Here is a 26,468-nt window from a genome sequence, read left to right as displayed (position 1 = left end):
CCTTCCAAAGCCAGAAGTGTTCACCCCATTTGTGACATTACGGTTCTAGGGCTGGGTGTGTAGACATTCCCTGTGTGCAGCCCCTGTATCCCGAGGGAACGGGATGCACGGAGCCTCCCCACCCGGAACATCTGTCGTGCCCACCCAGCTCAGCCCCCAGAACCTGCTGTACCTGTCTTGGACAGCCTGCCTGTGCTCTTGCTGCTGCCAGAGCTGTCCCCACGGCTCAGCACCGAGATGCCGCTGAAGCTGCTGGCCTTGGTGACCGCGGGCTTCAGGTTGCGCAGGGAGCTGTCGGAGTCGGTGCTGCTCCAGGGCCGTGGCTCGCAGTACCGCAGCTCGGTCTCCGTGCTGCTCTGGTGGCTGTTGGCTGATCTCCCCGATGCCTCCTTATTGATTCTGCAAGTTACAAACTCAACTTTTAGCACAAGCAGCGCTTGCAAATTAAGGGAAAAGAAATAAAAAAAAAGAAACAAAAAACGAGAAGGAAAAGATAAATGCATGCAGAAGACTTTGGGTTTTGTTTTTTTTAAAAGAAAGCATCAAATACCTAAGAATCTGTCGTCTTTGTTGTGTACTATTAGTTTCCTCCTCCTGGATTCTGTTGACATTTTAATAAGATAACTTAATATTTATTAAGAAAATAGGAAGACAAAACAGAATTAAACAGCAAATTTTCTTACCTTTTATCAGTGAAATAATTCTCTTGGGAACACAGGGACTGAGGGGCAAAGAAGTGCAGAAATTAATATGAATGGCATCTAGAACCCCTGCTACATAACACAGCAATCTGGAATCTTCTGCATTATACACAGACTTCTACAGCACCCTCTTTATATTAAGCTGCCTGAAAAACTTTACCTCTTGATGAATAATTTCCATGAGGAAACAAGACAATATAAAAAGGCCCATGTGCAAGAAATCAAAGTCAGCATGAGGATAGTTACAATGCTGCTCAGTTGGTTTCTATCAGACTTTTTCTGAAGTTACAGTTCTTCCCTTGGGCCTTTGGTGTTTTCTGTCACTTGCAGCTGGTGTGTAATTCCCAGGGCTGTCACAGCACCTGAGCTGCCTTGTCTTCTGCTGGGAAAGGTGGAGGGGGAGAGGCCATTGCTGCTGCAGTAACTGCTCAATACCCTGGGTACCAGTCTGGGTATGCTACAGAGCACACAGAACAGAACCAAAAAGGCTGCTCCTTACTCAAATTATGTTGTCCTTGACTGTGACTCCCAACATCTGGCACAAAGCTTCTAAGAGTGTAATACATGGTAAATTAAGATGCAAAAGGAAAATGTAATTTTATATCCAAAAGTCCATTCTTCTTGTTTGTAACTAAGGTGAACAAAAAAAAATAAATTAGCCTCTCAAGAGCTCATTACTCTCTTCAGAATCTGGTTTTGGATGTGCAAGAGTTATAGATAAATGTCAGAAATGGATTATTAGAAGTAACACATATTTTTAAAGACATATCTGTTCTGTTTTACTCAACATAATCACTACTTGCAATTGAATTGTAGCCCCTACAATATTGTCCTGCAGGGTATCTCCAGTCAAGAGATCAGACTGCCAGATTCCTGACAGGAATTTCATATATAGGACCTCAAATCATTTTACTGTGGTTGCTATGGATACAAGTGAGAAAAGAGTTTTTTTTGCTTTTTAATTTGCTTGGGTTTCTTCTTTTAATTATTGCTCTGAGCAACTGAAATGATTGCAATACCAAAACTCCATAACTTAAATTGCAGTGAGGGGTGAAACAATGCAAAGGGGGGAAATGCATTGCACTAGATAATGCTAGAGAACACTCCTCAATTCCTGGGTCGTTTGAGTTTCATACAGCAGCAATTAGAGAAAATAGAAGATTTCTCAGTAATTGCAGTATCATTTAAAACTCACTCAAGGCCACACTCTCTTATCTGCTCAGTGTCATTCAGAAAGAAAGTTTCCTGAAAAGCCACCTGTGCATGTATGTGTGTGAAGGGTTCCTAGCAAACAGCGCCAGACTGGCTTTGATACGTACATCTTGTGCAAATATCCTTTCTCTAGCTCTCTGATATTCTTCTTCACGTTCTTCTATGGATTTACTTCTTCTGTCATCTTTTAATCGTATTCTCATCTAAATTAAGTGGTACAGTGTCAATTTAAGCAGGAAAACAGTAAGAATGCACAGTCAAACAGAGCAAGTGGAAGGAATAAACCATGTGTGCTTTACCTGGTTGTCATCTTTGTCTAAACTAGAGTTATCTCTCTTAAGGATGTACCGCTTCTGGAAGTCATCGCTCTTCTCATCCTTTATGTGCTCGCAAAACTTTTGGTCAGGTCTGAGAAAAGTTGTTACAAAGAAAATATTGATGTTTTGTAAATATACTGCACACACAGTGGAACAAACTGAAATATATTCAAGAGTAATTTAAAATATACTTAATATTCTAACTGAAAAAAATAGATTTTGGCTGTCTGGGCAATGGAAAAGATGAGGTGCACCTCTGACAAATCCTGTCCTGAGGCATAACAAACCTGCTTTTAAAAACCTCTTCCTCCTTCAAAGCTTTTGCTGTAACTCCCAATTAAGGTGGGAAGCAAACCACATGCCTTTGGGGAATCAGAAGTGCTTTTGAATCCCAACTGGTGCCATGCAATGGATATCGGGCATGCATGGAAGTGAAGACAGGTGTTTGCTGCTAGAGCCGCAATACCTCAGAGTTCATTTCAAGGGAAAACAGAAGAAAGAAGGTGCAGGAGAAAGCACTGAAACTTAGAAACTTCTAAAACAAAATTAGGTAGAAATGAGTAAGAGAAGAACAGTATAATGCAGGCAAGCAAGAGCTTCACACAGTCATATGGAGAGAGTGAAGCAACAGATTATAAATATTGCTTTGGTATTTTATCTACTTTGTGAAAGAAAAAGTGGTATTTTTCAAATCCTTGTTTTTAAAGAGAGATACCAAGTACCTGAATAATGAAACTACTGATATCATAAGAGAAGAGCTCAGACAATCAGGAAGTATTTGTCTAATAGAGGATAGAATAAATGTATGCTCTTCTCTATTTCTGTTATTTATCATTATCTAGGACTTCTGGATGGAGTGAGAGGAGCTTTTTCTATGAAACAGCCAGCCCTGCCTATTGGGTACTGGATGCCCAAACATAATTAGCAGGCATTTCAGAGAACCTTTAGACTGTCTTACCTCTTTCTCTTAAAGGTCTCTGATTTTACTGCCCTGCAATCACCAACTCCCACTCCACTGAGACGTGCCAGTGTGCACTGGGTGGTTGATGTCAGTAAGATCCCTGCTCGGCGAGGGAGCCACGAACCTGCCTATGAGGAAAAGGTAAGTTTGGCTTTATTCCACATGGAGCAGATCTCCAAGGTTTTCTTTCTACATTCTTATTTTATATCCAAAGTGATTTAAAATAAGAATATTAAAAACATCAAGAATCTTTATGTCTGCAGGTTAGATGAAATGCCTGCTAATTAGTAACTACACCTACAGGGGCTTCCAGAGGCCACAAGCTATTTAAATATGGTCTAAAAATCTTTTAAAAAGCATAAAAATGAAATAAGCTTTTATTAGTTCTTATTTCACAATTGAAGTGCTAGACTGAAGCTTGAGTCTGGAGATGCTGATAGATGCAAAGGCAACAGATTTTAAATGTTTGGCTTTCTAGGTCAGTTTAGGTATAGATTGTACAGCCAAAGCAAAAACACATACATAAATAATACAAGTATTCAACTTATATTTAGGCTATATATGTTTCTAAAAGTTCTGAGGAGAAACTGTTTACTTAAGTGTAATTTCAGTGTGGCATATTCAGTCCTACTGACTGTAAAATAGGGTGAATAATTAGATTTTTTTCCTTAAGAGTGCACTTAGAGACTGAGATTAGGATGCAGGCACTGTAAACTCCTGTTTTCACATTCAAGACCAACAAAAAACAGAGTCAGGTAAATGCTCTAAGTTAAAACTAGAAACTAGGTGGCATAAATATGTCAACACATTAGACCTTTGTCTTTTTGAGAGAGAGTGAAGAGACAGAGCAAGTACAGAGGATGGAGAGAACAGCTGGGTCCCTTGAATGAGAGTCTTAATTCCATACAGGTTTCAGAGTTGCTGTGGCCCCAGTGCTACCTTTTCTGCAACATGGATTTTGCCGGGGATTTCTCCAAGAACTCCCCAGCCCTCACAGTAAAGCAGCACAGCATGGTTTGTTAACCTGGTTGACATTTCCACTGATGTCTGTCTCTCCTGCTTTATTTGTAAGGCCATGAGAGATCTGTAAGCAACGTTATTCCAACAGAAGGACTTCAACAGATGAATTTTCCCAGTAGTATTTTTACAATACAAAAGCCAGAGTTGTGCAAATCCCCTCCCTTCACCAAATCAGAAATTACCTCCTTCTAAGATAAGTGCTGGCTCTCCTACCCAGAAGAAACAAAAAATGCACTTTGTACACTTTACTAGTGTAAATCTTTAAACAAATAAACAGTTGCTATAAAGTGGTATTTCACAGAAACAAAGTTAGAAATGCATTCTGCCAGAAAATCAACAAAAATTTTTAACTTAGAGATAACATCCATCTTTCTCCAGAAGAATTCAAACATGAAATAGATCACATTATTACACAGCAAGAACATGAACAGTAAAGAGCTCTCAACTACCTCTCCTTGATGCCTGCTCCCAAGCGAGGAGACAGACCTCACCTGCTACAGCAGCACTGCCTCACACATCCCAGGCGTTAGAGCTACGCACCAAAAGGGTTTTTCAAGGCTTGGACACTTACATTCTTGTATTGCTAGTTTTATTTACTATGACTGACTTCCCACTCTGGTCCACGTTGTGCTCTAATCCAAAGTAAGCAGCTACCCTGTGCAACAGCATTCTATGGTAAGATGTCATTGGGGGAAACTTTTTTCTTGGTACTCTGGAAGAAAGGAATAGTAGCTTTATTAAATAAACAGGAACACTCTTGAATTCTTTTTTTCCTATGAGAGTACAGTACTTACTCATTATTACCAATGAAATCTAAAATTTCCTGTTCTAATTTCAGCAGCATCATTCTGTCCCTGAAAATAAAAACACAGCAACTCACATATGAGACACTCCAATAACTGCAGTTGTATTCATCTTAAGAATACACAGATCAGAGCTGTGATCAAGGGATGATGGCAGACTGGAAATAGGACCAGCAGGTGTCAAATGCAGAATTTTTAGGACAAAGTACTCTTTTTTTGCTATTGTGTATTGAACCTGCCTAGTGAAACATGCTGTTTTGCTCTCAGGTATCAAGAGTACACAGATCCTCCAAGAAGTCCCTGCCCAGGAGGCTCAGCAGGAAGTGCAGTCATGGAGAAGACAGGCTCCAGGAGGAAAAGCAGCACTGAGGTTGTTCTTTGTTGGTTGGTGTGGGCAGGGAGATGTGCAGAGGCCTCAGCTGGCCCTTGGATTGTGAAGCACATCAGGGGATCACTGAGAAAGTGATGGGGCACATCACCAACAACCAAGGCCTTAAAGCTGGCACATGTGGCAATGTGCTGACGTATCAGAAATACAAAAAAGCTAAAACTCAAGGTGGCAGAAAGGAAAATTGTTCTTGAAACTGCTTGTGTTGGTTCTAATAAACTATTAAGATGCAATGAAATCCAATGATGCACAGTTCATAAACAAGTAACTAAGCTTCCCAGTCACTGTGCATGGAAACCCATGGAGATCTTCACCTACAACTCCTTATTTCCACTGGGATGCTTCCTGGCTTCTAACAGGAACCACCTAAGAGTCTCACAGAGGTCCGTGCTTTTTAATTTTACTCTACAGGACTCTGGTTTTGGCCATATTATGGCTCATGTCACATTTTTTCTGAATAAAATAGAATCTAAATAAAGTAACACATTTGAAGTCCTATCTGTAATATGAATGAGTATCAAATAGCAGTAAAACAGCTTTTGTGGCAGAGCAAAATTGCACCAATTTAATTTCTTGCCTTGTACTACAGCCACAAAGCTTGCACAAACCCAGTGAGGGAAAGAACAAACAAGACAGGGACGAGCAACAGAACCAGGTCAGCTCTGTTGCTAACATATGATGGACTTGGATTAGGTCAGATTTGGTTTCTGATGTGCAGAATGAAAATCTCTAACTACAGTTATATGGTACAGCTTTAAAAAAATGCCTTTATCTATAAATTCAGTGCAAATTAGATTTTCAGAGTAGAGCTCAGAGAAGACAGTTTGGTCTCTAACAAGCAGGTGCTAAGACAGTACAAGGTTTAGAGACAATGTACTGAAGCCCATTCAGGGAGAGAATTGCACATAGACTGAACACATCATTTGCATATTAAGCATCAGAAGCATTTAAAACACTTCAATGTCCTAAACCTCTGCTCAAAAAGAAAAACAATTACAGTGGTGTTTTAGACAGTCTGTGCAACAGAATCTCACCCTGAATAACTGACATGGAGGGTTAGACATTTAGGAGGGGGAAAAAATAAAACCACAAACAAAAAAAACCAGGTAGCATGACATCTCAGGCAGCAAGAAAGAAGAAAAACATAAAGAAAGTTTACATTACTGATTCTTACCTGGGATTGTTTTTTAATGTATTTACTAAAAATTCATGAAGATCTATACCAGTAGAATCTGTATACTCCTGGCTGGAATCTAAGGATGAGGGGAAAGAGAGCAAAATTACACTCTGAAGAAGCTGTTTTCCAATTATTGCTGAACATACTGTACTTAGATTGACACTATATAACCATTAAGTACATTATTGTCAAAATTAAATACTTCCAGTTTCCAGGAAAAAGGCCCACAAGTCAAAAAAAAACCACAAAACCCACCACCACCCACTATTCTCTAATTCAAGGGTAATAGAGAAGTAGAAGTTTCAGTAACACCAGTATTTACAATTGGCTGTATGTTGTGAAGCAGGTAATCACCTTGACAGACCTGATTTCCATCAGCCTGCCACATTTTCTCACTATCCCACACTGCAGTGTGTGTACACATTTGTGGAGCAGCAGCAGCCCATCTACTCAAGTACTGCATGTTGCCCAAAGAAATTTTGTAATTCAGAATCTAACAGTTTAACCTTCACAAGGTGGTGCTTTGCATTACTAAAAATCCTTGTTCTTGGATTTTGCTTGTATAATATCACATTTAGATGTTTTCAAAAAGAAGTCTCAACCTTCCCCCTCCCTTCCAGTTGCAGTGAAAGAAAGTATTCAGTTACATACTATCCCCTAAAATCTGTCCCTGAAAGGGATGATTACTCCAAATCTTCCCTTACATGAGCACCTTTGGGTTCCAGGTACTTGGATTCAAACCAACAGGTGCTGGAACAGTATTTTTGGAACTAGATGTCTTCCAAGAACTGCTTATGTGTTAACCTAGTCTCAACTTAGTTAGGCACAACTCAGACTTATGTCCAGGTCCCAGCTCTTCCAGCTGCCCAGAGAGTTTAAGTGAAACCAAGCAAATCTGAGCATTTATGGTTTGGAATTACTTTTGATTTTGAAGAGAAGGCAAAAAGAAGGCTATCCCTGGTAAAAATGTCAAGATTCAATAATTATTTACTTCAATTTTTCTAATTTGCAATTGAGCAATGATTTAGTTATAATTACTAGAACTGATGCTAAAATTCCATAGTTTTCTATTTTGGCACATCCTATATTGAGACATAATTAACCTTCAGAGGAGAGAGTGGTTGAATTCAGAACAGTCACCTCTACCACAGGCATTTTGTCACTTTGCTCTCAACCCCCCATCATTACCTGTTGGGTGTTTGGGGGTGGTGTTTAAGGCATCATTTCAAAGACTGAGATTTAAAAATACAGGTTAAGTTCTCCATGCCAGTGCTTTGTATTTCACAAATACCTGACTGTCAGCTGGGACAAGCTGCACTGAAATTCCACATGAGGAATGCCTTATGGAATTGCAGGACATGAGATGGACAACTGCCACTTGCTTCAAAAAGAATTAGAGCTCTAAAGGTACTTCCTATACTCTGTCTGATCTATGATATCTAGGTAAACATTCTGGATATTTAAAGCAAGAGCTGTAAAATGATTTGGCAACTTAAATGTATAAAGTCTTCTACCTGTAGGAGGCATTAGGCAGCAGGGACAAAAACTTGTTTATGTCACTGATTTCACAGCTCTCTTTCAGATTAAACCCCAATGATTTTCAGCACATAGACTGTAACTTTAATCCAGAATGCAGGAATATTTTAGTGAAAACATAATACTTGTCCTTTTTATTTATGTAGTTCTACCCTTACTCCAAAACTTTACTGAAAAAATTCTAGATACTATGAAGAGTAAAATAAACAAAGGAGAACACTGCTGCCTGTTGAATGAGGATCACAAAAAATATGAGGGGAGCTGTGCCACTCTCACTTCAGTTTCACAAGTCTTGTAACAAAGCCCAGGAACAAGACAGGAGCTTCCACTGACTCGTAAAGTCAGCTTAAAGAACACTTGGACACAACTGAGATAACACAGCTGTTTTTTCTATGCTGCTCTGCACAGTCAGATGGGAGACAAAGGAAAAGCATGTGCTGAAGTGTTTGATGAAGTCTCTAAAGCTCTCTTTCCTCAGGGACCAATTCCTTCTCCAGCTCAAAAGTGTCAAATCTATTTGCTTCGTTTGCAAAAAAAAATAAAATAAAAAAAAATTAAAAAATAAAGCAATATTTATGCAATGAAGACCTGGAAGCAGAAATGTATTTTCATATGTTCTTTATCTATACAGTATATTGAAAAGCACAAGGAGAGATTGCAAACCTCTTGATAACATTTTTCTGGACAGTTTATCACTGGATTTTTCCTTTTCTGATTCATCTTTTGCAGGTTTTTCTTCTTTTTCAAAAGACTGTGACAACTGGATCTGAATTTTCTCCTGTCAAAAAGTAAAGATTAGTCACCACACAAATTATTTCAAATAATACCTGCAGGAGAACTGTTCTGTACTATATTACCTGCAAAAAAATGAAGAAGCAACAAAAGAAATTGTTCACATATTCTTTCTGATTCCACATGTGCTCTGTGTGACCACACAACGAAATTATTTATCACTAAATCAGAAAGTACAGAGAAGGCATAGAAAGGACCACAGACATTCTAGAATTTACACACACTTCCAGGCCCTGAATGGTATTTGCAAAATGAATTCAAAGTGTCTTACTCCATACATGTAAGAAAATATTTCAGTTTTTCAGATGTATAAATTTCATACTGTCTATATTAAGTCATGTATCATCCACAATGATTTTTTCTCCCCATTCTTCACTGTAAAAGCTTGTTTCAAGTTTTGATTTGGTTCAAACCAAGAAAAAAACAAAACAAAACTTTCTGTCTAAGTCAGACCAGCATATCCAGATCCACAAAAAAGGGGAAATATTTACAGTACAATATAGCAAGACAAAGTTTGCAGACCTGTCATCAAGGCTTAGTTTCATAACTTCCTGTGTATTTTGATAGAGTAGCTTTGTGTGCAATCACCTCAAAATCCATGGTTTTATACTAGTAGGTGAACTGTTATAAAACCTACTTCTCAAATACAGCAAAAAGTTTCCCTCTGAAATTAGTAGCATCATGGTTCCCTGGAAATACCCCAACCAGTGCAAGAGTGCAGTTTGTTTTTCATGGCCCTTAATTGTTTCAGGAGGTTGTCAGTGGAGGCAGAGTTTCAGACAGCCAGAGTCGAGGAGTTTGGGAGCAGCGGAGTCATCATGCCTGAGGGACTCCCACAGGAGCAGTGGCCAACTCCTGTCAGAGCCAGACCCCCCTGTCATCTTTTAACTCCCTCAAATGTCAGTTCTGCTCCCCCAGGTGCCAACTGAGTCCATGCTGTCACCTCCACATTCCTGAAACATCCAATCCTTCCCAATCCAGACACCTGCCCCTCATGGACTCTTTTCTATCTCTCTTTGGCCCTACACCTTAATCCTTTCCCACACAAGTCCTCACTCCTCCCTCCAATCCGTTCTTACCCACATCCAGGCTCTTGCTCTAAGCTCTGCTCTTGTGTCACTGCACAGCCTTGATCTCACCCGTGGAACGCAGCCAGAGTTAAATTTAGCCAGGATCCACCAGGCTGGAGCCTGTTCACGTGCCCAGCCCACAGCCACTCCTGCCTGTGCTGGCACAGTGGGAGCCTCGTGCCACCCAGGCTTTGCTCCAACAGGAGTTCCCATCTGCAGCTTTGGGGCAACAACTTTTTCAAATGAGGGAAAAACGGTCACTGAGAGTTTTACAAGCTCTCCCTTTCATTATTTTCCCCACACTAAGTGTTCCAATTAAACTTCCTAATTCATGAACACCCACTGAACAGCACCTCAGTGTCAATGAAGACTTCTCAGCTTTGGACAGGATCTATAACAACATCTGATAAAAAACATCCCCAGTCACCAGCAAGGAACTCATGTGATTCTTTCCTAGTCTTGAGAATTCACTTGGCTACAAACCTTGAAAAGTTCAGAGCAAATCTTTGCATTCTTTGCCTCATAAACCCCTGTGTAATTCAAATGAGCAATTTATTTGTCATTACAAAATGCACTAGACTCACCATTCACCAAGTATCTGTGTAACCTTTATTTGAAATGTTTCTGTCCTATTAAAAAATTATTCTTGATTTGGATTCACCAATGTGTTATCTCCTCCATGTTACAGTAACAGTCTACAAAACTATCAGTAAATTAAGGATATTTTCATAGTCTGATGTTTCTTCACTGGAAAAGTGACTCCAACTTCTAAACTCATTCCAAGTAATGTATACAGCAATAGTTTAGTCAAAGGATCTCATCAAGTAATCATTTTCATACTTCCTTCCCCAACAAGAGCTAAAAAAAGGAATCACCATCTGAACAGCCAGTTCTGCTACTACCACCAGCTCTACTTCAAAGTGTGATACACCAGAACTGGGTACCAAAGGGCACTTTCTTGTGATTTCATGCTATAAAAACGGTAGCATCTAATTAAATATGACCTACTTGACTGGAAAGCTGCCGAAAAATCTTTTCTTTTCCCCTTTAAAACTCTCTTAATCCCACCCTGTTTGCAGCAGGTCTCTGCTGGCATTTGGACTGAACAGACTCCTCGCCCTAACTCTAATCACCCATCCCAAGCCCTCACTGTAGAAGAGGAAATTGTTTCCAAATTTTGATTAAACAAGAAAAAGCCAAACAAACAGGAAAACGCCCCAAACCATCAAAACTTGATAAATGCTGCCATCTTAACACATTTGAGAAAAAGGTAAGATTACTCAGAGGCCTACATGCTTTTTACCGGAAAAACCAACATAAATCAGTCGAAATTAACATTACAGCTCCATGCCTGCTCCTCCCACTCCCTCTCCATAGGGTTATTTTACTTTGCTTAGAAAGTTCAACCTTCTGAAGGTTTATTTACTTGTTACTCATAATAACAACTGTCATTTACATGAAAACAGCTCTTCCTTAAAAAGGGCTGAACTGGACCACCCTTTGCTTGTGCTTGTACTTTTTATTGGAACATAGAGTCAGAACAACCTGATGTTTACACAAATGATGGCAAGAGAATATAGTGTTACAAAGATAAAAGATCAAACATATCACAGTTATGTTCTTCCTCTCACAATAAATTTGTAAGCTCACACTTTCACAGCACCTTTTAGTAAAGGGCTGTCAGTGCTTTTTAACAAGGATTAAAAATATGCAAAGCTCTTCTCTAGGTTTCTCAGGAAGAAGAAGTATCTTGCTTCATGTGGCAGTTGAAAATAGAAACATAGATCAGAAAAGAAATTGATCTGCTTGAGACAATTTCTTTGGTCTGTCATCCTCTTCCATCACAGCCTTCTGAGGAGAAGCAGCCAGTGGTGCCTTGCTAAATGCCTCCTGCACTATCCTGTGTCAGGAATTTCACCCTGCTGGAGCTGTTGGTGTGAGCTGGTGACTGATGAACAGTCACAGACAAGACCATGGAGTTATTCCCAAACTCTCACCACTCCCTAGTTAAGCACATGTATTTTTCATCCCATCAAGGCTAAGACTTTCTAATAACTGAAAATTGTGATTCTTCATATATCACCAGCAACATTATCCTGAATTTAATTCACCCTGTATCTTAAAACCAATAGTAAGTATTAACACTGAACTGGAAGCCACTTTTCAGTTGCAGTCACAGATAGAACGCAGCAGTGACTCTTCCAGGAAGGGGAAGCATCACAGGTGATTCTCCTGCTGCCAGAGATGCCCATGCAAAGCAGGCTCTTCTCTGAGCCACTGGACCTCCCACACATCCCAAGCACAATTAATTCTTCAGAGTATGGGGCTGGAGGCGTATTAGTCCCAACTGCAGCAGCTGACTGGAACTTATGAAGAGCTCTTCCATGCTTTCCCAAAGATAGTTTGGGAAAGGAAGCAAAATGGGTGAAGAAATTGCCTGTGTGAGTTGTTACAGAGGGTCATGGGAGACCCGTGCCCCACAGGATGTGCACTCCAGCATCAGAACTTGAAACAGATTCCCCCTTCTAACTCTCCAACACATTTCTCCACCCTCCAGGGAAGAACTAAATTTGTTCCTGCAATCATTTCTCTGCACAGCTATTGGGATTCATAAGCCATTTCCTTCTACATTACTGCTTCCAAAGAAAACTCACGGCTAGCTCTAATTTTGTTCTTAAGGCAATCTGCTTTCTGATATTCCTTTTGTACAAACTTACATTATCACACAATTCAACTCATTCTGCAGAACCAGCCTTGACATCCCTCCTGCTGCTGCAAGGATTCCTTTCAAGAGCCACCTGGCAGCACAGAGCTAGGTTTTCCCAGAGGACCTGGACAAACACCACCTTATAAATGCCTGACTTCAAACTATTCAACATATGGTCTTGTGCAGCGCTGGAGGTAGGAAAATCTTAATGCCTCTTATGTTGGAAATATACCAGTCCACCAAATAAGACCTCTGTCTTGTAATTTGTCACAGTGACTGAGAAAGTTAAACCCCACTTCTTCAAACTGAACAACAAAGCCTGACCAGATCTCTCAGTCTATTTTGTTATCTTATGGGAAACACTACAAAAGGACTGTAAATCATTGTAAACATCAATAGCTCTTCTGTTGGCTTTTTATCTTTCACTCTGCAACCTATTTCAAACTATGACTTAGATTTTCATCATGGTAGCAGGCCCAGTTTCTGAATTCCCCTAGTCAACACTTCAAATTCTGGTATTTTAGTGAAAGCCTATTCTAGGCTTTAAAATACAATTTTCTTATTTTTCAAAAGGAACAACCCCCCCACCCCTCGCAACCTATGTACTGTTTCAATCTCAAAAAATTTGAATTAGCTTTGCAAAAACCTACATGAGCTCTCAATGTCCATCTTTCCTCAGAACTGAATTACCACCTCCCCAGCAAAACCCCCTCACACCCTGCTTTCTGCTGCCTCCTTCTTAACCAAAGTGAGACTTTTCACAAAAGCACAGTTTAGAAGCTTTTCAATAATAGCAAAGGCCCATTTCTGTTTTGATAGGCATGAACAAAGCCAGCATTTTGATGGCCCTCACTCATGCACAGAACTAAAGCCAGCAGTAGGGTTTTGCTCTGAAAAGACAGACTGGCATGGAGGTAAAGTCAGGAAACTTGGATTTCATTTAAATTTTCTAGCGTAATTTTACATATTTTGTTCAGCATGTAGGAACCTCTATAAGAGTGTTCTATAATTTTAATAGATTAATTCAAACATACCTCAGGCAGGTATTACAGAGCTACCAGCAATTGGGAATAATATACAGGAATTCAGTTACAACACCACAAATCACAATTGTTTCCATTTTCAAACTCTACAAAGCCAATAAATTAGGTTCCATACAAATCACAATGTTTCTGTCTTACTAACTGCAGACAGCACTTAAGCAGTTCAAGAATCCCTCAAGTGCACTGTTGGACTAAAGTTAAGAGAATTGACAAACCCCCTCTTTTTGTCCACAGGTATCAACTAGTACAGTTCAGAAAAACAAAGCAGCAAATTCTGCACCTGATATTATCACTTCTATTAGGTCAGCATTAAAAAAAAAAAAAAAATTAAAAAAAAAAAATTAAAACCACATGGTGTCCACATATTTAAATAATACCCAACAGATTTTCTTTTGAACAATAAGTTACTTGAAATTGTTCCAGAAACTTCAGTAAGGTGATTTTACCTGGAGGTCCTGTGATATTTCAGCTGTGGGAGGTGGTGGATATTCTTCACATACAGCAAGGCTCCGAACTAACTTTAACTTTGTGTTTGACTAAAGGAAAGTATGTAAAATTAAAATCTATGGCTTATAAAAGATAATATAAATAAACCATAAGCCGTTATTTTTTTTCATTCATTATATGAAAAACAAAATGGCTGAAAACTGCATTTTTAATGTTTTCAGTAGAATAAATAGTTCCCTTTAGGATGAAAATACCCAAGCAATTGCAGCTTTTGAAGGCACTACCAGCACAACAGAGCACATCTAAAGAAAAGTAAATGAAATGTTGGGAAAGTGTTTTTCTCTGTAACAATAAAAAGCCACCAAAAATATAAAGGCAAATCACAAAAGCAGACAACTAGGCAAGACAAAAATCCAACAGAATAAAACAAAGCTACAATGCCAAAAAATAAAACTAAAGGCACTTTCCACAAAGTAACGAAGCTGCACCAAGCATGAAGGGCTTCCTTCGCATGCCAGCACACCGGGCTACCGTACCTTGGACCTTTTGGCCGTCTGTCCAAAGGACTGCGCTGGCCGCTGGCGACAGGCACAACAGAGAAGGGTTACATTAACTCAGTGGCACAAGTTTGTTAATGCAAAAGTCTGTACAAGAGAAAGCTTTGACAGTTAGCACTGACACGGGCAAATCTGTGAAAGGAACAGCAGGTTCTTTGGGCTGACAGATTTGGCGTTCTCCCACTTTCATCAGGTTTGTCCTTGATTTCCCGTCTTCATTTATCAACAATATATATCAGAGCACTTTTACAGGAACCAACTATTATCCTTGCTCTGTAACATCCAAGCAGTTTACTCTCTCAGCCAGCTCCTACACTTTCAATTCTTGTTTCCTAATTTCCTTGGCAACATGACATGGTTTTTATAAATTTTCTTCCTATTCCTGAAACCTGCCTGGAAAAATGATATTTAAAATAGGAAAGCATTGCCTCTACCAAGGGAACAGATAACAGATGATGACCAATCATAAGCAGCTTAAAATACATGGGGTTTTTTGCTTTCATCTTGGGACCTGTACAAGTATATTTCAAAATGGGCTACTGATCTTTTTTTTTTTAAATTTCATTTAATAATTTACTATGAATGAATATGTTTTTTCTCCTCCCAGAGCCATTTTAGTAACTTATTATGCAACAATTTGCTTTTTCCTCCCAAAGCCCTTCTTCTATTGCAATTGTTCCTTAAAAAAATTACCAGGCTTTTACTACAGTATGCAGAGCTGAGAGGTACATTTGAATCAACAAAAGCATTTAATGATTTGTTAACTGCATAGTTAAAACTAACTCGACCCTCAGTGCCGGTAGCACAAGAATAGAAACATTTCTGCTGGAATGGCATCACATAATTTAAGTACTGGTTTCCCTGGAGAACTAAAACTAATGAATAGACAAGCTTTTAACAGAATTTGTTTTAGTAAGCACAGGGCTAATATTTGTAGGGAGAAATTAACATCAGTAATGCAATTTTGAATGTTGTTTAATGGACAATATTTCATCTTTAAAAAGGAAACTGAACAGAAACTCCACTGGAAAACTCCATGAATGCAGCTCTCTTTGCCTTAGCTCACAGGAGATGTCTATCAAGTGCCTGAACTTCTTAGCAGGACATACAACATCACTAGAATGAAACCTCACCTACAGTAAAGAGCTCTATGATGTAAAGGCAGAACTGCTTTTTCTCTCATTTTCCTCAAGTTCCACATGTCTATTTTGGATGTTGCACCAGCTTAGCTGAGGAGCAGCAGAAGGAGAGCTCATTTAAGCTCGTTTCACTGTGTAACAGAATTTTAAATAGCTGCACTGAAAACTAACTGAACTCACCACCAGCTTTTTAAATGAAGCTTGCTGAGACTTTGAGCAGCAAAGACAGTTCAAATGCTTCCATTCCTGGAACCATTCAGACTCTGAGTTTTGCTGTTTCCATACCTGGAACCACACAGAGACTTTGAGTTCTTCTATTACGTGCAAAATATGTTTTCCTTTCCATCATCTCCTCTGAAAGCATTCCTTGCATTCTGAAAGCTGGCACTGCATATACCTGACAAAGTTTCTGTTACACCAAGCTACTAAATTTCAAAAACTGGATGATTTCCCAAGCTCCTATCAATTACTCCAGCCTCAACCAGCCTAGGTGTGTTCAAATCAAGTAGGGCAAAGTCACATCAGGACGGTCAGTGGAGTCCTCAGTTCACTTTCAAGAGGCAAAAGAGCCTATACTCTGGCAATTGTTTATTTTTTGTAAAATTTTCCAAGCTTTAAAGCCAGTACATAAGGCAAAAGAATATATGGAAGCAAACACCCCAGATCCAGATTTGACAGGGCACAAGAGGGAATTCAACCCAGGACATCAAGCTACTGCTCTAACTAATTAGATAAGTCACACATATTTCAGTTATTTTTAAGAGTGATTTGAAAAAAAAAGAGAGGAAATGGTTGCTGGCACTAAACACCAAGAATATTGGGGAGAACTGGGGGGCCACTGAAAGAGGAAGGTTTTCCCTCACAGATGAGATAAGTATAACTCCACCCATCATATTCCAACTTTTCACATCCAACACTCTGTGATAGGTATGGATTCCTGGCTTTCATGTGTGATTTTAAGGATGTCAAAACACAAAACCCCAGTCCCCAAGACCCAACTGTGACTGTGAGCAGGAAGCACCACACACATTAGGCGAGAAGCACTGGAATAAAGCTGGGAGGGCCGGACTGCAGGGACAGCTCAGGTAAAAGCATAGCCTGATGGTGCAAGGTCTGGCTTGGAAGTATAAACCCCAAAGTCCTCTGACACCACCACCAGCAACTGCACTCTCAGAGCTTGAAGATGGGTGGGTACAATCCAGTGATTCCTTCCTTGGACAAAAACCACACTGACAGAGGATGACACCACTTCCACTGGAATTCCAGGACAGTAGGTAGCCAATGCACATTGTAGCTGTTAATGCACATTTTCTCTCTTTTCAGGACCATTAATTTTATATCTATCCTCATTTCTCTGCATTTACTAAGTTTTACTCCTACAGAACATCTTTATGTTCCCCATTTGTGTAAAAAAAATTCTAGCTAATTTAGAATATGCAATCCTTGGTGAGTGCAAATTAGGCAATTTCTTTATATTTGCAGCTCACAAAGACTTTTACTGCCTTGAGAAAACACTGTGTTAATGAAAGCCCTATTTATAGTCATTATGGGCAGGATTTCAAGACAGCATTTAAAAGCAAGTATTCCAAATAATTGCATAATGAAAATAATGATTAGGTTCTTGCCTTTGATAAAACCCCACCAACACAACTTTTAACACCAACTACTATGCTACATTTCCAACTGCAAAATAAAAAGGGAAGTAAGATAGCATTTCTCAAAAACATATAAATAACCAGGTTTTCAGTAGGAGTATTTGTCTACTTTATTTTTTCCTAAGTACCTCACCAGATTACATATACTAAATGCAAAGTAAAGATCTGGAGCTGTTACATGCCTTTCTCTATCATCAGTGTGCTGTCTAAACAAGCTGGATAAAAACAGGTCAGGCACAAGATGGCAAACTCAGACGTGTGAAAGGTTTTGTGAGAAGAGGCTCTATTTCTGACGTACCATTTGGGCATTTCTGAGGATAGGCACAACATGACAAACCTGAACAAAGAGTGTTCTAAGGACATTCAGTTTTTTACCTTTCTGCAAAATTAGGTCTCAATTTTAAATCCAGTCAAGTGCTGCAGTCCCAAGAACCATGGATAGCTTTGTAATGGTGAGGGAAAGAATACTATGGTCCATGGTTACTTGCTGTCTTGCATTAGTGACCAGTGACAGCAATTTTCATGACAAAGTACAGGATGATGGAAAAATAGTTTCATCCTTGGACAGGAGGCAGCTCAAGAATATGAGTATCTGCTCAATCATTTATCTATTCAGAAGTATTACATCATATATTTTGGAGACAAAGACAGGTAAATCCTGGCAAGACCAAAACAGCACGGGAGGAGGCGAAGAAAGGCCTCAGACAACTTCAGCTGTGAAACAGAGAGAGAAGCTCAAGGTTTGTGCTAGTATGGAAGGAAGATACTCGTAGGAAGAGAGATGTCAAGTTGCTAAGTAAAAAAAATTATCTAATTGCCCCAAAGGACAAGGATATCTGCTTGAAAAAAAGTCAGAATTATACTCAACACAACATCTGCCCTGCCCTTATTGTACAGGAAATGTGTACAACCCTGCACTCATGTCATGAGGCATTTTTGGGTTTTAAAAAAGAAGTCTTCTTAATAATAAACATAAGGACTACCTTGCAGAATAAATCCAGGATCTTTAATTTGTTGTCAGTATTTCCTGCAGCTTTGTCCTTACAGTGGATGATGTCACTTGTCTCACCAACCAGAGACAGAGGCAACACAGACCCTGGATTCCAGCTAATTCTGAATTAATTTGTTGTCACCTGGCCTGGATAAGATGAACAGGTGGGAGATAACAGTGACTGATCAAAACCCTTTTGATCATAAAACCCACCACAATGCTTACATGCACATGACTTCTGTGAAAGTACTTTTCATAACAGTGCCTCTTGTCCCCAGTGCCATTTAAATGACACTTGAAACTTGCTGCAAATATACCAAGTTAGAAATGCTCTCTGTATCAATAACACTACTTCTGCACTGCTTAAATAAATTTGGAGCACTGGCCATGGACTCTAATTAGGTATTTTCCTCATTCACATTGTGCCTCCAACAGCAGACACAGCAGCCAATCAGTTATTAATGCACAACCTCCAAATAAGCTGGAATTTACAACCACAATTCAAAATGTAACCATCAGTTTCTGAACTGTGCAATTCCAGAAACATGCCTGAATTCAACCCATTTTTCCAAGTTTAGACCTGGAAAAATCACAGCCTGTTTCTTCCTTGGCTCTAAAGAAGCCAAAAATTAATTGATAACTCTACTGAGGAATGTGATTGTAGTTTGTCAGTAGGTACCAAACCTATTCTGCCACCAGTGAGAAGAGCTAAACCCAAACCCCATGCAACCCCCATGCCCAACCCATCCTCCTGATGCACTCAGTAAACAGAAGTACACAAAAAAATTCCAGTAAGTTTCTGATAATATTTTCTAACATTTTCCAGCATAATCTTTGCTCTTTTTCCCACCACCACAGTAACATTCAACCTGCACTTAATGACAAGTACTATGTCCACTGAAATTTCATCAAACTGTTTTAACCATCCATTAGTTAAATTGCTGACTGCTACTGTTCCACAAGGGTTTTTTACTATGGACCATCCCAAATTTTTGTTTTGTATTTTAGCATAAAACATGCTTTAAATGAGAAATCCTCAAATATGAGACACATATATTTGCACTGGCAGCCTCCACAGTACAAGTGACACCAACTTCTGCTGATTTCAGTTGTTGCAAGGGGCTTGCTCACAGTGACCAGTCTCCATTTGGTAACTGTCTTCCTGCCACTCTGAAAATCTGCATCCTCAGTTTTTAATTAAACTGCTCATGTAACAGCAATGTTCTAATTCTGATGGAGACTCCTGGACACCACACTAAATGCATGGACAGCAGAGCTGTTTTTATTCAACAACCTTCACCACACAGTGTCCAGTTCATTTTGTGGATGTGGGATAATCACTTCAAACATCAGCACTTGCTCCTGAACAAGCACCCACCCAATGAAGCCCCTGCCACCCCAGAGCCTCTGGCAGCACCAGCAGGTTCCTTCCTCTGCACTCTGATGAGACAGCAGCAGTTGTTTGCAGGAAGGCTTATTTCTTATTTGCCATTTGAGTCTCATAGAAATTTCCACACTAAAATTTGTTCAATGAGAAAATGTGAATGAGATTTTTCCAAATTACTGAACTGTATGAAAATAACTAAATCGTAGATTAATTTTTAAAGCTCACTACTAGAATATTCCATCAATTAAAGAAAATACCAGCTCAGCTATAATATCTCCCAGCTTTTCAATAGCATGTTACAGGAGAAGTATTTCATTTCAAAGATTTATTTTTTCCATAAAATTATCTATTTACACTGATGCCAGCCTTAATAAAGCCAGCAGATATTAAAGTGTAAAGCTATTGTTATTGCTGTGGTCTACATGATTTATCTGGAAGCAATTTAACACAGCAGATAAAGCTTACTTCACTCAGTGGAATATTGAATTGTTAGTCTTGAACAAAACTACTCCCCAAAGAACCTTTTACTCAAATCTCAATAATAAGAATCTAATAAGCTACCGTCCTGTTTTTGCAACCCACAAGAGATCCCTCAGATCCCTATCAGGATTTCTATAAAAAGTTGTTTAGTATTAACCCACAGACACAAAATTCCTATAGACAAGTATACCTTTTGCCAAACACAAACTTCTATGTTTCCTTTTACAAACCTGGACTGTTTTGTAGGTTGTTTCAGTAATTTTCAGTTGCTTTCCTGAACTCCTCCCCTCATGTGAGCTTCTTAGAGTCCTCAGTGATCAGGTGGGCAGCCTCAGCCTGGAGTGAGCTCTCTTGTTCCACACCTAAATCTCAGAAGTATTAAATCTGCTGCCACAAATTCCTAGCCCTTCCTTATCAGTGTGTTTTCCATTTTCACACTATTTGCTTTGCCTCCTTCTCACTTGAACTGTGATGCCACGACTTCCTTACAGGTACTTCACTTCTCCCACCTGCAAAAGCCACCTATGCTTTTCAGTGTGTGCATGAGGAACTGCCTCAGCTTTCCAACTTAGAAGTAAGTCACCTACCAAACCTGTCAAGCAGTGAAGATCAGAGAAGGGAAGCTGCAGGAAGTTATCTGCTGCCCATCAAGGCAGGACGATGCTCCCCAGCTCATTCTACAGGTGGCTGGGGCAGCATCCAGACCTGCTGACCTCAGGAGCTCTGGATCCCTCAGGCTCCTGGGGATCTGGATTACTTCAGCCTTATGCTGAACAGCTCTGCTGGAAAATCTACACCTGAGCCACCTGTAAAGTGCAACAGCTCAAGAGCCCTGGGCTGGCCACCCCTGCCCAGGGCAGACGGGCCTGGCTGAGCTGCAGCACCTTGCTCAAAGCAGCAACACAGCACACACAGCCCAGCTCCAAACTCTGTGAGGATTCAGCAGCAGCAAATGCCAGCTTGGGTTTGTTCCTTGTTCTGCTACAATGAAAGACTTCACATATGCATTCAGGGAAACACAAACATGGGCAAATTTTCTTTTTCCCAGCAAAACCACTCATCTACTTCAAAGAATTAAAAACGACTGAGTCATATTTACACAAGTATGAACAGAGAAGTGGGGCAAAGGAGGAGAGAGGAAGCAATAATCATATTTGCTTCCCTAAAACCAGCTAAGTTTTCCTCACTGTACCAAAAAAACATATACAAGAGAATGGAGAACAATGAGACACAGACTTATGATAGACATATCATAGACATGATATACTAGTGAAAAATAAAGTGAAAAGCTTCTTACCGGCATATTGTTTTTGTTATCAGGACAATTTTCATCCTTTTCCACTTGAATCTGTTCCTGACTTCCTGATTTTTTTAGGTTTTCAACTGGGTCTGTATCTTTAAATTCAGCTTCTGAACCCTTCATTGCATCAGTTTCATCTTTTACAGTAAGAATATCAGACATCCTCATTAGAAAAGGTTATTTTAAAATTCTACAAGAAATATGGAACCTTAAGGACAAAGAAAAAGTTAATTATTGAGTAATTTAAAATTAATTAAAAAGCCACCCATATCTAAACAGCTACTCAAAACAAATGTGATTTTGCTGCAAAAACAATTCCCCCTCTGCAATGACACTTTTTCCTCTCTTGTATTAGCAGTGATTTCTTTTTAAGCACTTTTATCAGTGGCCTGTAACAGCAGACATCTACACAAACAAGAATTAAGAGCTACACTCTCGGATAACACTCACAGATTTTCCCTTCCACATTTTAAAAATAAACACCTGAACATTCAGATACTCTAAATCAAACTAGGCTCCAACAGAAACAAGGCAAGATTTTCTGAAAGGAAAAGAAAATTACATATAGATTTATTTTAAAAGGGTTCAAAGTAAGTAGATGAATCATAATGCTCCAAGTGTGCAAACATTCATAAATTTCATGAACTTTTTAAGTCTCCTCGTTGACAGGTAATAAATGGACAAGTTCTGTATACAGGAATTATCTTACCTACACACTGTAGCAAAACTAGAATCAATAAAATTACGGATTCTCTCAAAAGCAACAAAGAAGAATGAAAGGAACAATTTAGTAATTAGGATAATAGCCAAGATCAGCAATTATATAATTTATAATAATAATTTAAAATACTATAGAAAGATAACAAATGATTAAACCCCAAATTTTCCATAGGAAATAAGAAACACAGCTCCTTGTCATTACTCAGCTAGTGCAAGATGTAAAACCAAGGATTTTCCATTTCCTACAAGAAATAAAGAGTAAGATCTGAATATCTAAACTCCTTCATGAGAACCAAATAACAAGCCAATAATGTTACGGAAAAGCTTAGTGTTTGATTTAGTACCTGATATGTCTTAGAGTTTGGGGACTGTGGTCTCCCACAAAAATAAAATAGAATAATCTGAAGATCTTTTTCACAGTTGTCAGCCAAGATGTCAGTTGTGATGAACCATCTGGAATCTGGCAGGAGGAGTCCCATGTCCTTATCCCCAGTGTAGAGTCCTGGACAGAACTATTTGGTCTTGAATCAGCAAGAACATCCCTTTTGAATGCCTGAAAGTCAATAGAGGAAATGCATTATACTTTTATTTGCTGTGGGAGGGGAGATGGATCATAATGACACCTAAAAGTTTAAATAGCCATTTTTGAAAAAAAAAGAAAGAAAGGAAGAAGAAATCAGCATTTGTCATATCCATCCTGCTTGCTCTATCTAGCAGCAATAATATTTAATTGGACATCCAAGACATTTCTGCATTACAGAGTTAACAAGTAGTCATAATAAACATTTTCTTGGCATTCCTGAAATTGTTTCCATAAACAAGCAGGTATCTTCCCAAAGAGTCTGAAATACGCAGCCCAGCAGGTGTGGAGGAGTAACAGGCCATTAAAGCTCACAAACCCCTGTCAGCAGAACAGCGTTTTTCTCTTTGTTGGAGTTAATAATCTACATATATGTAGCACACTCCATAAGATGCACTTTGGGCAACTGGAATTACAGAAGACAGCTTTACTTTATTCAAGAAAATAATTGCCCTGGAATGAGGATTTACACATTTTTGCTAAACTGATGATTTTCCATCTTCCCTGTTTTTCAGATTTGAGAAATAAGTAACAGCACCAGCCCCAAGGAAGCATTTGAAGTCCAGGCACACGGTTTGGTAAGAGATGAGGTACTGCAGACATCTGGAGTACTGAAATTTGCTGCAAAGCATGGAAAAGAAAGATAAAAGATGAGCTGTGATTCAGGCCTGTAAGAGATCCTATTTACTGAATCTAATGGAGGGGAAAGGATTACAGATGAAAGAACAAACTGGAAATAAAAAGATGCAAAAATGCAACAAAGGATATTTGGGATTGTTTGGTTGTTGAGGTGTTTTTTCCAGATAATCCAGATGCTGATATAAAATTTATTAAGAAGCTCAGAACCTTTACAGTAAACAAAACTTCAATAGAGGTGCTGTTTCACTTTGTTGACTGACACGTGATTTGTACAGTATTTAGATAAATGTTAAAAAACATTACGGGCTGAAGACAGCAACAAATAAAATCCCAAACTTTTATGTTCAGTTGCAAATATAATACTGCAAAGTAAGTGTAATTTAATTACTACTCCCTACACAAATCACACACATAGTAATGAAAATCAACATCTTCAAGTTTTTCTTTAATTCTATCAAATACACTAAGAGCTCCTGTCCCTTTGCATCATTTTAAAAACACGTATCAGCACACTCAGACACCAAAACACATTCTGCAAATATCCTTGCTTTCCTAGGTCAGTCCAGGAAATTGATGCACAAGAAAAGTCTTTATATTTCCTCTGACAAACTAAGTGCAACATAGTTTATAACTTGTTCTGAACAGATTTTTCCCTGCAGATAGGTTTAAAGCCTGCAGATTTGGTGCTATGTATCCTACAGTCAAAGAGACAGAACTGAGGAAAAGCTGTGGAGTTCCAATTCACACAAAAAAAAATCTCAATTTTGGGTTCACAGAATGGAGCTATTTTGAGTCAACTGGAATCTCCATATGTGCATCTATGAGTAAATGCCAAACTCTGTGCTTCACACTAGCAGCAAAACACAGAGAATAGAAAGATGAATCTTTGCTTACCTGATTATTTTTTAATAATACCAGCCATAAATTCATTGAGATGGTAATGCAACCTTGTGTTTGTGATCCACAACTGTGAGTTCAAGTACTTGGATAACATTCTGTCCCTGAAATTTGCTCTAATTCAGCAAATTTTCATAGCTGAGATAATCTAGTTCTATTTTCTAAACTTCCACAGACTGGATTAAAAAAAGATTGAAGGAATTGTATGTGCTGCAGACAGAGTGGGGGAGCAAATCACAGCCCATCGTTTAACCTCCCCATACAGCTGAACGTTAATTTCTTCTGTCCTATGTAGGTGTCGTGGACAGTAGGACAGGTAAAAGGAGAAAAAAAAGCAGGAAGGCAGTCCTTAGGAGCTGCTCTGTTATTTGGGGAGAAAATAGGGTCTGGTAAGCAAACAGATTAACTGAAACAAAATCCCAGCACTGGCTTTAGACTGGATTGCAATACAGACCAACACAGTATTTGCAGATTTTAATAGGAGTAACACAAATGAGGTTCTGCCCTAAAATTATAAGAACAGTTTAAAGGACTGAATATTAGGGGTAGAGCATTACCTGGGTTTTCAATTAAAAGCTCAAACAGCTCACAACACATCCCATGAAAGAAAACCTACCAATTCTAGTATCTTTTATAGGTGTCAAAAATGGACACCTACCTTAGTAGACATAAGTAAAAGGACTTGCATCTAAGAGTAGAGGATAAAATATCATACCTTTGTTCCACCCTCAGGACAGCTGTCCCCATCGAAATACTCAGTACCAAAATGTACATTCTTTTCATCAGAATAGCAACTTTATACCCCAATAATCATCCTGAAGTCTGGTAATCCTCTTTCTGGCAAGTGGTCAACACTTTGTCTATGCAACTACTCTCCCTTTTCAGAGGGAACCTTGTTATTATCAGCTCTGGGATGGATGTCCAGTACTGCACACACATGAGCTCTGCAGTCAGCAGATCAGAAAATGGTCTGTGCTATACTCTTACTGCTTTCTTTTGCATAGCCTAGAGAATAAATCATAAAAAACCCCAATAGATCAAGCAAAGTCATTCCTGAGTTTTATGATGGCAGCCTCCTGAATCTTGATACATGAAAAACCACTGGGTCCCTCATTTTGGGTTCTGACTTAAAAATTATCATATGAACACCCAATAAACTAACTTGTAATGAGCAGAGATATTTCTGGGAATAGGATCTACACAATCCAATTTCTCTAAGAGGGATCAAGAGTTCCAGCTTCTTCTTAGCAGCGTAGATGGAGATAGGAAGCTTTGCACTGCCCATGACAGAAAAGATCCATTCTTTTTCTTTTACCTTCTTTTAAAAAGACAGAAAATTATTTTTTTTCTTTAATTATTGATATCATTGTAGTCAAAAGACCCCAGGAATGGCCATAAAATAATTTGTAACAATAAAATTCAGGGCAGAAAACTGGATTATAAGGGTGGGGGTGAAAAAAAAAATCTACATTCAACATGCAAACTGGACACTTTTTCATGGACATTTCCATGAAAAAGTAACGTGAAAATTTATTTCTTAAACAAGCTTCTGTTGACTTATAAATCCACAGAATTCCTGCAACCAACAAACACTGGCGTCTTCCCACAACTTACTCCCTCCGCAGCTCAAGGGGAAGAACTCATGGATGAATTCTATGAAGTCTGTGGGAAAAGCTTTGCCTTACTCCTGACACAACAGTGGTACAAACCTTTCTTGGATGTTGAAGTGCTTAATTTTTTTTTTGAGAAAAGTCAGGGCCTTTCCTAGGAAAACAGATCTTTGAAGATTCTTATAAGAGACCTGCACAACAGGAGTTTTTCCAGCTGTTTTTCACCTCAATTATATAAACAAATCTATATTAACATCATAACCTCAGGGTTCCTGCGACTAGAACTCTCCCCACCAACTGAAAACACTCGAAGTTACATGTTTCTTTGCTAGGATGAAA

General features: G+C 39.0%; 1 protein-coding gene across 18 annotated transcripts in view; it reads right to left on the bottom strand.

Annotated features, from left to right (window-relative positions):
• The window catches only part of R3HDM1 (R3H domain containing 1), an 82,310-nt gene that overhangs the window by 30,793 nt on the left and 25,049 nt on the right, over positions 1 to 26,468 (bottom strand). For 13 of the 18 annotated variants that reach the window (XM_015634623.2, XM_015634621.2, XM_015634617.2 and 10 more), the window contains 13 exons: positions 22,748 to 22,956; positions 21,681 to 21,891; positions 14,711 to 14,752; positions 14,174 to 14,263; positions 8,779 to 8,893; positions 6,577 to 6,655; positions 5,006 to 5,065; positions 4,783 to 4,923; positions 2,213 to 2,321; positions 2,021 to 2,116; positions 684 to 721; positions 551 to 601; positions 173 to 399 (listed from right to left, as the gene is read on the bottom strand). In XM_015634623.2, the coding sequence (XP_015490109.1) occupies positions 173 to 399; positions 551 to 601; positions 684 to 721; positions 2,021 to 2,116; positions 2,213 to 2,321; positions 4,783 to 4,923; positions 5,006 to 5,065; positions 6,577 to 6,655; positions 8,779 to 8,893; positions 14,174 to 14,263; positions 14,711 to 14,752; positions 21,681 to 21,851 (1,219 nt within the window). In that variant the 5' untranslated portion in view covers positions 21,852 to 21,891; positions 22,748 to 22,956. The remainder of the gene's footprint in view (positions 1 to 172; positions 400 to 550; positions 602 to 683; positions 722 to 2,020; positions 2,117 to 2,212; positions 2,322 to 4,782; positions 4,924 to 5,005; positions 5,066 to 6,576; positions 6,656 to 8,778; positions 8,894 to 14,173; positions 14,264 to 14,710; positions 14,753 to 21,680; positions 21,892 to 22,747; positions 22,957 to 26,468) is intronic. The other 5 variants (XM_015634615.2, XM_015634622.3, XM_015634613.2 and 2 more) reach the window with 4 other exon arrangements.

Source organism: Parus major, chromosome 7, assembly GCF_001522545.3.
Source record: "Parus major isolate Abel chromosome 7, Parus_major1.1, whole genome shotgun sequence".
NCBI lineage: Eukaryota > Metazoa > Chordata > Aves > Passeriformes > Paridae > Parus > Parus major.
Note: the sequence above shows the minus strand (reverse complement) of the source record. Positions and strands in the feature narration are given on the sequence as shown.